Source organism: Haemaphysalis longicornis, unplaced genomic scaffold (assembly GCF_048455015.1).
Source record: "Haemaphysalis longicornis isolate Haplotype H1 unplaced genomic scaffold, Haemaphysalis longicornis Haplotype H1 scaffold_5, whole genome shotgun sequence".
In the NCBI taxonomy this organism is placed as follows: domain Eukaryota; kingdom Metazoa; phylum Arthropoda; class Arachnida; order Ixodida; family Ixodidae; genus Haemaphysalis; species Haemaphysalis longicornis.
Genome location: NW_027526385.1, coordinates 17,877,383 through 17,890,215, shown reverse-complemented (window position 1 = coordinate 17,890,215; position 12,833 = coordinate 17,877,383). Strand labels below are relative to the sequence as shown.

At 46.6% G+C, this 12,833-nt stretch overlaps 1 protein-coding gene across 1 annotated transcript; it reads right to left on the bottom strand.

Moving 5' to 3' along the window:
- Positions 1–1,958: 1,958 nt before the first annotated feature.
- LOC144139083 (uncharacterized) lies at positions 1,959–12,833 on the bottom strand. Its single transcript, XM_077671565.1, has 5 exons — positions 12,604–12,833; positions 5,800–5,835; positions 4,669–4,809; positions 3,126–3,268; positions 1,959–2,222 (listed from the first exon to the last, which is right to left on the bottom strand). The coding sequence occupies exons 1-5, from the start codon at positions 12,713–12,715 to the stop codon at positions 2,118–2,120; spliced, it is 537 nt and encodes a 178-aa protein (XP_077527691.1). The 5' UTR covers positions 12,716–12,833; the 3' UTR covers positions 1,959–2,117.

The following is a 12,833-nucleotide window of genomic DNA, read 5'->3' as shown; positions in this document are numbered from 1 at the left end:
GTAGCCAAGAACGACGCAAAGCTTTTCTGAACGCAGCGAGCTAGCGAGCTCCTGTTCTACAGAAGACTAGAATGGAACACAAACGTCGAAGAAGCAGTCCGCAGTGTGACGTGCACAGATGAACGTCAATAAAGTGAGTTGCGCGTCGTTTGCTATGCATGCATTACTCTCGGAACGTTATTAATTTCAGATCCATGGAAATGTGATCGAGAACATTGTCGAAGAAACAAAAAATCAAGTTGGCGACAAGGTGGCACCCTTTTCATATCAAACAATATTGCCCGACGGGACGTACGACAAAAAGAACAAACGGGCGCTCCGGTTGAAACGCCAGATAAGAAACCGGGATTGGCCACGCGCGGTTACAAAACAAACAAGACGAACCCTAAGGGATGATTCGCGGAAATATGAAAAGTAAAAGCACAAGGACGTCCGAAAGCTTTTTTACACGCGAGCCTGAGCGCAAGGTAATACAAGTTTGCAAACAGGTTATGAAGCACCGCAACAACCTGACTGATATGACAAAAATCCGGCTTTAAGTTAGCCTTGTACAATTCTAGGTCCACGATGCTCTCAAAAGGGTACATTGCTTTTTCCATTCTCACACACAGTGCATTTCCACGCACGGTCACACACTTATAATCGAAGCTGAAATCTCCCGTTTCTTGCCTTGGAATGGCGCGCCTCCATTTCTCTGGCAGCTCCCCGTCGCTCGGTCAACAGAACAAGGAAACATTTTCTGTGGTATCGTTGTACAAGGAACGACATCCCGGGACGCAACACACGTTAGGCATCGTCGTTGCACTACTTAAGTCGCATCAAAAGAGCGCGAGATGCACGTTACATTTTTTTTCCCGCACAAAACAAACACAACTCGCCGCGGCTCCGCCGTTCGAGCCAGCGCAACGCCCCCGAGGAGTGAGGGTGGCGCCACCACGCGGCGGCCAAACGCAGCATATGAAGCTCTCCCATTGAGTTACGGAGCAGTTTCGTGACCAGTAAAGCATTGAAGAACTCTGGTACTGCCCTGAAATTTGTCTCCATAAGCAGAGTTTCCTTAGATGGTCATGCTACGCCTACACGCCATGATGTATCGTGTAAATCGGTTTTGTGCGCTTATATAATCTAGCGGAACACTCATACCTGACAGCACCCAGTTACGCCTGCCAGTATCATAGCTCAGATATTGATCACTACCCTGGAAAAGCCTATGTGGCATAAATTTCACGAACACTCCACGAAAGAATTACGGTGGATAATGCAAAACCATTCGGGAATCAGCATGCGACAAGAAAATTAAGGCTGGGTCGTCTTGTCGTTAGGTGACCGCTCGCAAAAATTCATCTGTTACATTTATCCTCCGCGAGCGCGTTGAGACAAGCTTATAGAGTAATCCGCGTCTGAGACTATACTATTCTTTGAAACATCGTCATATGGCACAGGGGACCTCAGAATCTAGTACAAACTTAGATCGGAGGGCCTTATTAATTAGACACCACACTCTTCCAACTTACGACACCAACTGCCTACCCTAGCCCTACTGAAACGTTCCGTATATACGGAATTATGGTAATACGGAGTTCATACGGATTATGCGCCCCCAAGCACACCGAAAGTAGATGTTAGTATAAAAAACAGGGAATCACATTAGTGTGCGCAATCAAAACATCTGGCACAGGTTTCGTGTTTTTATTTTCAATAATAAGCAAAATGACGCTCCGTATGTTTTCCGTATACTCCGTATATACGGAATTCATACGGACAATGATTTGGCGGTTCTAGTAAACTTACAGACATAAAATCGGTGTCAAATTTTTGGATAAGTATGCACTATTTCGTTCACGTGTGTTTCTCAAAAATATTCCGTGTTTGGTTGCGGCTTTGCGTCATTCTAGGAAAGTGCTCCGTATTCCCATATTTCCGTATATACGAAACTTTTCAAAAAAAAAATGCGTCCGCCGATTGATCAGCCGTTTATTGAAGTAAAAAAACTAAAGGAAAGTGAATGCAAAGCTTGTGTGTGTGGTGGTGCATGAAAGACAGCCGTGAAGGTGCTACGATGCTGCAAGAATTTTACAGATCAATCCTCCTTTTAGTCTGAATTTCTGTTTCGGCTGTCAAAGCTCGTCACGCGATAGTTCAGCTACGGTCTCTTGCTTGAATCCAAGGTCTTCTGAAAGCTTCTGGTTGGCTTCGTCAATATTCATTCCTACGGGGTTCATCTGCAGAAATGGAAAGAAAAACATCACAAGCATTGCACATGTGCACACGCGTCTCTGTTAAATTCACATCGAATCAGAAAAATATTACAATTTATGTAATTGGTGTTTTCTGCTTCGTCAATTACGCCTTCCTTGAAGCGATGTTGACTGCAATAGAATTCTTTCAAAGCCTCCCAAAAGAAACGAACCCAACAAAGAAGCCTGCAGATTTTTAATATCGGCAGCATATCGGTACCAGATAAGGCAGCAACGAGGCGTTCAAAATGTAATTTAAATGCGTGGGGTACAACGTTAAAACAAAATATGTGGCAGCAGCAAGTTCCCATTATGGAGGCAATCACGCTAGACCGTACGCGATATCTCAACTATCAAGTTATTCACTGTTTATTTTGATGGCGCAGTTAGAAAACTGAATGTGCGAAAGTTCGGTATAGGAACTAATTGTGGACATTTCGGACACTTCATACCTGCGTCTTGTTTAATGATAAATCTCAAAAGCGCCATAAGACCTGTCTCGCTGAAGGTCAGCAGTAGGAAGAATATGCAGTGAGGTAAAGCAATACCAGACAGCCAATGTCTGAAACAGGCAGTAAGCTTCGCGGGAAGAGAAATTAAGGAGGCTGACGCACGGGATGGGGAGGTATCGGAAGTCACTGAAAGAGAGAGACTGCTTCTGTGGAAATCGCAGCACGCAAGGTACTGTGACCAAAGATGCCAGTCGTATCCCACACTCGATATAATCTAGTATCTTGCATCATGTATGAAGGGTATCCAGTATCCTGCTTACGGTATCTGGTATCCTGGATACGAAGTATCACAGGCGCCACTCCGCATGCTCGACCGAGGATAGTGGATACCTTCTTACTTTATCCGCTAATTCATCTCCGTGTTCCTTGTACTTACCCTAATGTCAATGTCCCGCTGTCCAGGCAGGCAGACCTTGATAGTTTTGTCGCAGAACTCGGCCTGAAGCTTGAGGTTGTCCTTCACCTGGTACTTCTTGTAAAACGAGTGTAGACTGGACTCCAGCTCGTCCCTGTAGTTCTCTGCAAAACGTTGGTGTCAGTCAACAGCGTTCGGAAATCCCGCGCTAATATGCATCAGGCAACGATATGGTGTGCGATACCCGCAGTGCACTTGCAAAGCCCGTTTCGCAGACATGCGGCATTTTTTCTCCCTTTGTTTACAGGTCAACCACATTAAGATTCGGCCTCCTGCCATTTGCATAGTCTTTGCTATACCAAACGAAGCTTTGAGGGTCTAGAATAAGGGTCGAACACATGAGCGGAAAGGGAAGCGTCCCCGCAAGCGCCTCCACCCTGAGAACCGGTTTGGCTGCCGGATGAGCCGCCAGACCCACCGCTCCCGCGCGCATCCAACCTGCTATTAGTGTTATATAGCAGAGCGGAGAACCGGTCCCGGTACGGTACCCGGTTGGCGACCGGTGCTATACTGCGCGTGTGCAGAGGCGAGAAAACTGGTTGTGCGCTTGCGCAAGTGTGCCGGGTACCGTACCGCGGGACCGGTTCTCCGCTCTGCTATAACTCTATTTTGACGCGCCGCGTCGGAAACCGCATTGCTCGGACCGACATGTGTCCCCACGAAACAAATGTGCGGTGAGCGACACTTTGCCGCACACGTTTTTTCCCTCTCCGGAAACCGGTCATGACTGCCGGAACCCGCACGAAGGCTGCCGGACCGGTTTCCGAAGAGGAAAAAAAAACGTGTGCGGCAAAGCGTCGCTTGCCGCACATGTGTATAGCTACCGCTTTTCTAACGGCTGGGTTTCCGGGTGCACTCGGCGGTCATGGTGTTGGTGGTAACATTTACGGAGCAATTGTTAGTTCCAACAAATTTTCACAGTGTAAGCTCTTGTAGAGAAAGCTTCGAATGGTCATCATGTATAGGCCATTGAATCTGAAGTGCTGCTAGCAGTTGATATTACTTCCGCTGACTCTACGCGTTTCTTGTGCCTAAACTGCTAAGGGAAAATGTGTTGGCGGTCCGTCATGTCAGCGACCAAGTCATCACCAGAATCATCATCGCCGTCGTCGGCGTCCATCATCATCATCATTATCAATGTTTGCATTTAAGTAGTGCGCCCTTGCATTTAAGGCTTGCATTTAAGGAGGAAGCTGCTACAGAAACTGTTACAGCGCTGGCTGGTAGCCCTCTGTAATTTGTGAATCATTGGTTAATAGCTAGTTGGCTGATACTTATAATGATGACCTAGTGTAATTTGGGCCTGTGGAAGTAGAGACTTCATTGAAAGCGAACGCTAAATAATAACATCTCTTTCTGCGATCGTCTAGCTGTCGATTTTTAAGTTGCTGCCACACGTATACATGCAGCTGGTTGGTCCCGCTGCCATGACTGCATCTTAACTGTCACAGTAATCTTTGCACCTCATGAACTCTAAACAAGCCATGGCTTGGCGACGGCTCACCAAGGATGAAGTTGCAGGCCTTGAGCATCTTCGGAGGGCTGTGCCTGTAGACGACGAAGTTGTCGGTGGTGCACAGTCCGTTCAGCGCACCCTCCACCGCTCGCTTGCGGCCCTGGCTCGATTTCAACTTCTTGTGCAACTCTAAAGGGAGATGGTAAGCCAAGGTAAACATGCATGGTAGACCAAAGGCTTCACCTCGCTGCACGAATGAAGCCAAAACAAGGTGGCGCTCGGTAGAAGTGACACCATTCCGGTTTCGATCCAAGTAAAATCTAATATACCAAATGTGGAGATTTCTTTTTGAGAGTTGGCCTTTATGATAGCGAGACTAACCTAGGTAAAGCAGTTGCAATAAAAGTTTCTTTTCCTTTCTTTCTTCTTTTCCCGTCTTTCTTTCTTTGCTTGCTTGCTTCTGTTCTTTTTTTTTTTTTTTCGCCAAGCATATAATTTGTCCGGCATGTCACGTATAGGAGGAAACAAAGCTCTAACCTTCGTTCTTACCTATTCGCAAGTTATATTCGAGCGTGAATTATCGCATTCGATTTAATCTTCAGTGCTTCGGCTCGGGTTGTGGGGAAAGGTGGTCGCCCACTGACATACGATAAGGGGGCTTGTGTCGTCCACGATTACGTGAAGTGACAAAAGTGGAGTAGTATGATTACTCAACCAATCTATCGGGCGATAGAACGGTCATTCAACAACCTGCAAAAATACATGACAGAGATAGTTGAGCTATTGCACTGCAATATTCCGTACACAACGCTGCTCCTTAATTTTTAATGTCTGGCATCATTATATGAGCTGCTTTCTGTCGCCAAACCCATGACGTAATAGCACTGGCACAGTTTTCTTCTTCTTTGTTTTGTTTAGATAAAATTTGGCTTGATGGGGCTGTAATTACAGATTTCCTGAGAACTCTCTGAGTAAGAAGAGGCGGGGGGAGGGGGGTGAACTTATCCTTGTCCTAATGTTTGGTCGTAGCAAATTCGCTTATTGTGAAAGAGAGCAAAAGTTTTTAAAAAAATAATGGCATTGAAGCCGACTTTTCGCTTAGTAATCGTGTTTCTTTACAGAGAAATACACCAGGACAAAATGGCTCCAACCATTGTTCCACTGCCGTTGTTCACGTACCTTGCAGGACGGCCACGCACCCATCACACTGGAGCCCTGTGGATGAAAGGCAGGGTTACATCAAGGGGCGAAACCTTAATTCCGCAACAGGCAGCAGCTTAAGCAGAGCACTGCTGAGAAAAAAAAAAAAAAAAAAAAAAAAAAAAAAACAAGACGCATTCAGGCGGCGCTTGTCTGGGCGGTATATCAGTCCCGTGTCTTAGTTGGCAATCTGACGTGAAAAAAAATAATATGCCCTCACTATTTTTCTATACAAATCGGTCAACCTTCCCTCGGGCGGCCCCACCAATTTTATTTGTGTTAGGGAGTGCAAAGGTAGTTATTTTGTTTATTTCGCAATAACCATAAAGTTCATCCGAGGAGGGTTGATTGATTGATTGTGTGGTTTAACGCGCCGACGCAACGCAGGCGATGAGGCGCGCCGTAGTGGAGGGCTCCGGAATAATTTTGGCCACCTGGGGATCTTTAACGTGCGCCGAAATCTCGTACACACGGGCGTTTTTGCTTTTCGCCTCCATCAGAAAAGCGGCCGCCGCGGCCGGGAAGCGAACATCCGAGGAGGGTATTTCATAGGGTAAGCGTTACATTGGTGAGATACAGTAGACCACATAAATGTAAATAAAACCCATAAAAATGCGGTTAAAATAAATGATTGGGGATCAGTAAAAACACACAAAGAAGATGTAAAATAAAAATAGTTATCGGTTCAGCCTTAAGTATCACATTATTCAGACTACTGAGGGAAAACTTAACATCCACCTGAAATGCAAGAAAAAACTACAGCTTCCTCGTAAACCGCGCAGTTGAAGAATCCTGGACCGGGACGAATTTTCCTTTAACTGCGGAGTTTCCGAGACAGCTGTACAGCTTTCTTTGTGGCCGTACGGCTGCATCTCAGGCGGATGTCAAATTTTTCTTAACAGAAATTTACTCCACCTTTAGGGATTCCCCCCAAAAATCTGGTCGATTATTCAGATCAGATTATAAAATGCGTCAGCACTCTGGCAAAGCGCTAGCTGATAAGCTTTTCCGAGATTTCGTTTGAGCCTTTGCCAGAAATAGATTAAAACCACATTCGGACAAAGCGCTATCAGGGTTAGTCAGGGCGACTAACATGGGAAAAAGAGCATCCAATGGCAACACCGGCTACATGCGTACAGTCCGGTATCGATAATCGAGGAGTACGTCTTCCCTATATCGGAGGGGTCTTACCCCTACCGAAAAATTCAGCGTATTTTAGCGCCATTTTTGCGCTGGGATCCACTGAAAACGATGGTTTGCGCTGTTGGCGCCGCTGAAAGCCGCTGGCGCTGCTTCGCAGCGCTTCAGCCCCGCTGTTAACCAGCGTCACGCGCGCCGGAGTGGCGTAAATGCGCTGAAATGTGCTGCAGGCGCTCCAACCTCACTTGTGAGCAGCGCTTTTCATGTTGCAATTGACGTCTCTCTGGCGGGCGGTACGCTGGCCCCATACAGTGCTGGCACTGCAGTGTGCGCGCGCGTGCTGGGCGGTGAAGCAAAGAAAAGCTTTGCGTGCAGAAACTTCGAAAAATTGCGTTATTACTGAATCAAGGCTCCCAACTGATCAAAATTTTCAACTCTGCCCTTTTTTCTGTCGCAGAAACAGCTACCGCTTACCATATAAGCACGTGCGTAGGTGCGTGATCACGAGGCAGTGGGGGGTGAAGCACTTTGTACGGTTGCACCCCTGTCCATGCATTTGGTGTTGGTCCTATATCTATCTCACCGTGGTTCTTGTTACTGCAAGCTGTGACTGTGTAAATGTATGCGGTAATGTAGTACGAACTTGAACGCCGCTCTAGCGCCGGTAAACTTGATTTCGTGCAGCAATCGAACGACTTCACCTCCTCCTCAAATTATAAATCAAAACCCTCCACCGCAGTCGCACCAGAGCAAAATCAACAAAGTAGCCGAACTCGCTTAAACATAGTGCCTCTACTTGTGGCTGCGTGAAAAGCTAACGCGATCGTTATTTCATGAAGTATATTGTCTTTTTTGTTTATATGGTCCCCCTCAGACATTTTCTTCAATTAAAAGTGGAGTTGGGGTTCTCACCCCATTGGAGCGACCTTTAAAGATTGCCTCGTTGGACTAACACTCACGCAAACGTCAATCAAGTGAGTTACATATTGAATAAAACAAAAAAAAAAGGTGGCGATGCAGCAGCTACTTCTCCGCACTTAAGTTGCGACCCAATACGTATACGTGCGTGATTGGATCAATTCTGCCCAAAATAACCGATTATTAAAATACTTTTGAAATATTCAAAATGAAGCGCGTAATACTTCAAATAAGGAATAACGCTTTTGGGGGGCAATGAGGCGACTAACAAATATAGCTACATTGAAGTAAGATCAGGAGAAAGGGAGAAAGCAGAAACTTTTGTGTGGATCAAGCACTGATGTTGGAGCGCCCGCCAGGTGAGAGGCTTCCGAGTCAAGGTAGCTCTATGGTTCACTGGCCGTCCCGGTCGCGTGAATGGCAAACCTGGCCGCCTAGACGTCAAAGGTCACGTGGGGTGCGTCTATAGGCGGCCAGGTTTGCCATTCACGCGGCCAGGTCCTTACCACCAGCTCACGACGGTGCCGGGTCAGTGTGCAGAAAACCGCGTGGAGAACAGGAAGAACTGGAATAACCGGAAGGAAAACCGCCATGACGAAGAATACCGGAAACAACCTGTTCTTGTCTGATCTCTCAAGTACGTCATAAAACGTTTTTTGCCACATCACATAATGGCGCCATAAGCGGGTAATTTGAAATGCGCCTCCTTCGACTAATTCGTGAGTGGTGACAGCAGCATGACTCGTCCACCGAATATGTGGGCGAGGTATGAGCTGCCACATCTTTCTAATGAAGCAAAATTGTCAGGTTTAGTCCCGCTCCCTCTAACTCTCTGTCACCCACAATAAAGCCTTTTGCCTCTCACACACTGCTTCAGCAGCACCTTTCCAAATGGGTCAAGTTGCCCGCGTGCGCCCATCTGTCCATCGTCAGTTTCTCGGTAGTCACTTTCACTACATTTAATGCTTCATTTGCACACGCTGAAAGGAGCAAAGCTAAAATTGATCCGAAACGCTGAAGAACAAAACGGAAGTCGCAGAGTTGCTTCCTTCCTTACTTCCTCTTTCTCCCTCTCTCCCTAATCCTTATCAGCTTCATCATCACCATGATCCTTTTTCTTGTATACCCGTTATGATAAACAGCCTTCCACATCACTCTTCGGGTTGCACAAGCAGCGCCTACACACGTGCTCGTGACTGCTGTTGCATCCGGGGCTATACTTTGGAAGTGCCAAAGAGCGAATAATCTGTATGGTAGAACGTTCCGATATTGTAGCGTTTGCTACACTGGCCGAGGCTGAGCAGTTTCGCGTGGACCTTGAAGGGCCGTACAGCGCAAGCGCGAGGAGCATTGGATTGGATTGGATTTGGATTGGATTAAATTGGATTGTATTTGATTCCAATACAGCTGAAACTTAGCTCACGCTACGTATATCCTGGCATAGCTGAGCTAAGCCACTACTAATTTTTTTGTGTCTCGAGGTCTGTAGTCACGCAAGTGTTAATAAGAAGATAGACTGCACGTAACCGCTCTCTTCTGTGGTCAATTTCATGGTACACCTCTAGACCTTTCACAAACGTCCTCGGATAGTATACTCTTAGCCAAAAAGGACTAACGGGGCATCGGCGTTAGTCCTTTTGGGGACTAACTGCGTTGCCACTAGAATTAGTCCTTTTTGGGACTAACGGCAAGGGTACCAACTGTTAGTCCCTCTACACTTAATCCCTTGATGGTTCAACTCTTGGTCCGCCATAAAGACTAACTGTTGGTCCCTTGCAGATCAACTGTTAGTCACCCCTGTTAGTCGACTGGAGACCAACCGTTGGTCCTCTGAGTATCAATCGTTAATCTTTCCCATTACACCCCCTAGACCAATTGATGCTTTCAAGACTAAATGTTCATCCCTGCAAATGCTCCCCTCTGGATTAACCGTGCATACTAAAAGACGATGTGCTGGCTCGTGCAAGTACTCCATGAGTAACTGTCGTTCCATTAGACCGACAATTCAGAAGACAGGAGTAAACACAAGAGACCAGAAGCAGTATTTCTTGGCTACTTGTTCACGACAAAGAAAATGTTACTTTCAAGCTTTTTATTGCAACACTGTGTAAGCAACATACACAACAAAAGTAAACCGTACTATACTCTTGATGTTGGAGTCTCTATTTCGAAGGCCGAGTACGGCACACCTTGTTGAGGCGATGCGCCCAGTATTGGGCTATTCCGGGTATACATGGCTGCTGTTCTTGGCGCAAGCGTGCTCCACTTGTCTTGAGGTACTTGTCCGTTGAGAGGAGACAGCCATCCTCCGTGACGCTGTCGGCAATGGGCGTATGTCGTCACGCTCCTGCAGGAAATAAATAGGGCAACAAAACAAGTGTTATTCGTGGTAGGACGCAAAATTGAGAAAAACGCAGTTTCCAGCAGCCCTAACAAGCATCCGTAAAAAATACCTCAAAAAGCAAAAAGAAGCAAAATCAACGCTTTATGTAGTGCAGCCAAATGTGGCGTGTGAATTGCACTGAGTATAAGACTACGGGTTAATTAAGACCATGGCCACGGTAGTTAACAAGCGAAACTCAGACATTGTTGTTTTTCCGACTCCAGCAGAAAAGACGCCACTCAAACCAGCAATAGAACTTGGGGACTCATGCTCCCTCACTCAACGCATTGAACCACTGTATAAGGGCAACAGAAAATAGAAAGATTGCTCATTTCTCGCATGCAGGTTCGCTATCATTCTCAGAGGCTTACGTAGCACGAAACAAGGGCCTCTTCCCTCTCTTTCACAAGACATGTAGGGAAAGAGACGCTTCCTGTCAGCACCAGCTCTAAATCAAAATGGTTTGACTCCAATCAAAAAAAAAAAAAAGAAGAAATATTTAATTATTGGAAGAAAACCTGCTTTCCTGCGCTGATGGTGCGGGTTTATATAGAACAAGGTCATTATTGATTTCTGGCTGTGATGTCGGTGTCGAAGAATGCGTTTTTATTTCAAAAATGTATTAAGAGCCAAATTTTCTGAATGTTTATTAAATTTAACAATGTTTAAGAAATAGCCTCGGGCGAAACAAACAAAACGGCGTCCTCTCAGCTTTCTGCATGGGGAGTGGCTACGGCTGAACGTTTTTATTTCCTCTTTGCGGACAGTTCACAGTGAGTTCGTACGTGCACACAAAAAAGGCTTTCAAAGGAAAGAAAGGGGCAAAAATGTTTGAGGCTGACCACGCTGCGAGCGCTTGGCTACCAGTGAGGGAGCAACGAAAATGAAAAAAAGTGAAGGAAGCTTTCGGCCACGTTAGATGAGTCACGCGAGCGTGCGCCTGCTACTGTGAAATTCATGTGAAAGGCACGGGTGACGGGTGGGTGCGGGAAGGACTGCAGGACGAGAATGTTTCGTGAACGAGTTCCCCGAAAGCCAAACAATTTTTTGGGGGGGGAGGGGGGGTGCGCGTTACTGCCAGTTAGGTTCGCCGTGGCGGCCACAAGGAGGGCCGGTACTGGAAAAGGGCCATTGGATGACACTGTATTCTCAAAAAAAAAAAAAAAAACTTGCCGTGAAATACATAAAGATACTACGATTTTGTTAGGGGATTTTTATTACGGCGGTCAGACCGCGCCTTCGAAGAAGACTTCATTATGCCGTTCTGCAGTGGTCCGGCAGATTACAAGTTCCGGTTCCGCAAAACATGGAGAAAAATGCCTTACTCAGCCAATTTAGATCAGATTTTAACCGTTTTTGTCTAGTTTTATTCTGGACGTAGTTGCGGTTACGAGGGTGCAACTATTTTTGCCCTCTCAGCCTCAGAGTGTACGCGTCCGTTGCAGTTCCGGCGTTCTGCCAGACTTCTTGTAATTTTCATGCTTAAAGTATCAGGTTTTCATTTAAAATTTATTATGTCTGCGAGTAATTCTTGTGTCCTAACAGCACCATGTTGTTATTTCAGTGTTCATATGTTTGCCTAAAAAGTTAGAGCCCTTCAAGATTCTCGGCCACGTGTTACCACGCTTTGACATTTCTGGCTATAAATGTATTAAAACTGCAACTTCAAAAGAAAATAAGTAAGCGGTTAGCTTCCTTTTTGTACGCTGCTCCTGCTGGGAGGGTTATTTATGCGGTTGGGCCGCTTGTTTAAAGAGAAATTGCATTTTTACTATTTTAGGGTTAAGCAAAAAATTGGGTAAATATTGACCGAAACAAATAAAAATTACGTCGCCGTCGGCAGTAACGCACAGCGAATCGACTGGCGTTGGTTTTAAAAAAATAGCTGGCACTCTGACGCTAAGATGCAAGCTCACGAACTTCAAAAAAAGGGCGAATGGGGAAAAGCGGTCGCCGCCGCAGCTCACCTTTTGCACGTCCGTCCCCGCTGGCCGCCGAACAAGTAGAAACAAATCGGAGGGCCCCCGCCAGGGGGAGCAACAGCAACGTTGCGGGAGCAAAGGGCGCTGTTAGTCTTTCCGTTGGTCCCATTCGCGTCGAGGGACCAACGTTTGGTCCCTTCATTTTGCACACGGCCCTAATCTCGGCGCGTTTGGTCTTTTGGGGACTAAATGTTCCTCGCGAGGCGTAATTGCTGCAGTTAGTCTTATTTTCTCCCATTTTGGCTAAGAGTGATACGGGCATCTTTTACCTTAGTCCGTTTGCTAGTGTCTCGGTTTGGTTATCACCTCCTCTTAAGGAGGCGATAGTTTGGTACACCACGAGGCGCGAACGCAACTCACCCTGGCTGGGAGGCTTGTCTTCGGCGCAGTAGGATGGTGGCAGAGAGACGACTGTTAGTCCCACGAGTAGCGCGCACAGGGTGACAACAGAGTGAAGCGGCGACGAAGCCATGGTGTCTCGCACGGTGCTCAATTATTCCTTCCGACACGAGCTCTACGCTTGCCCCGCACTTTACGGCACACGAGAATATCGGTACTCCCACCTCACTAGAGACGCCTGCAGAAGAGGC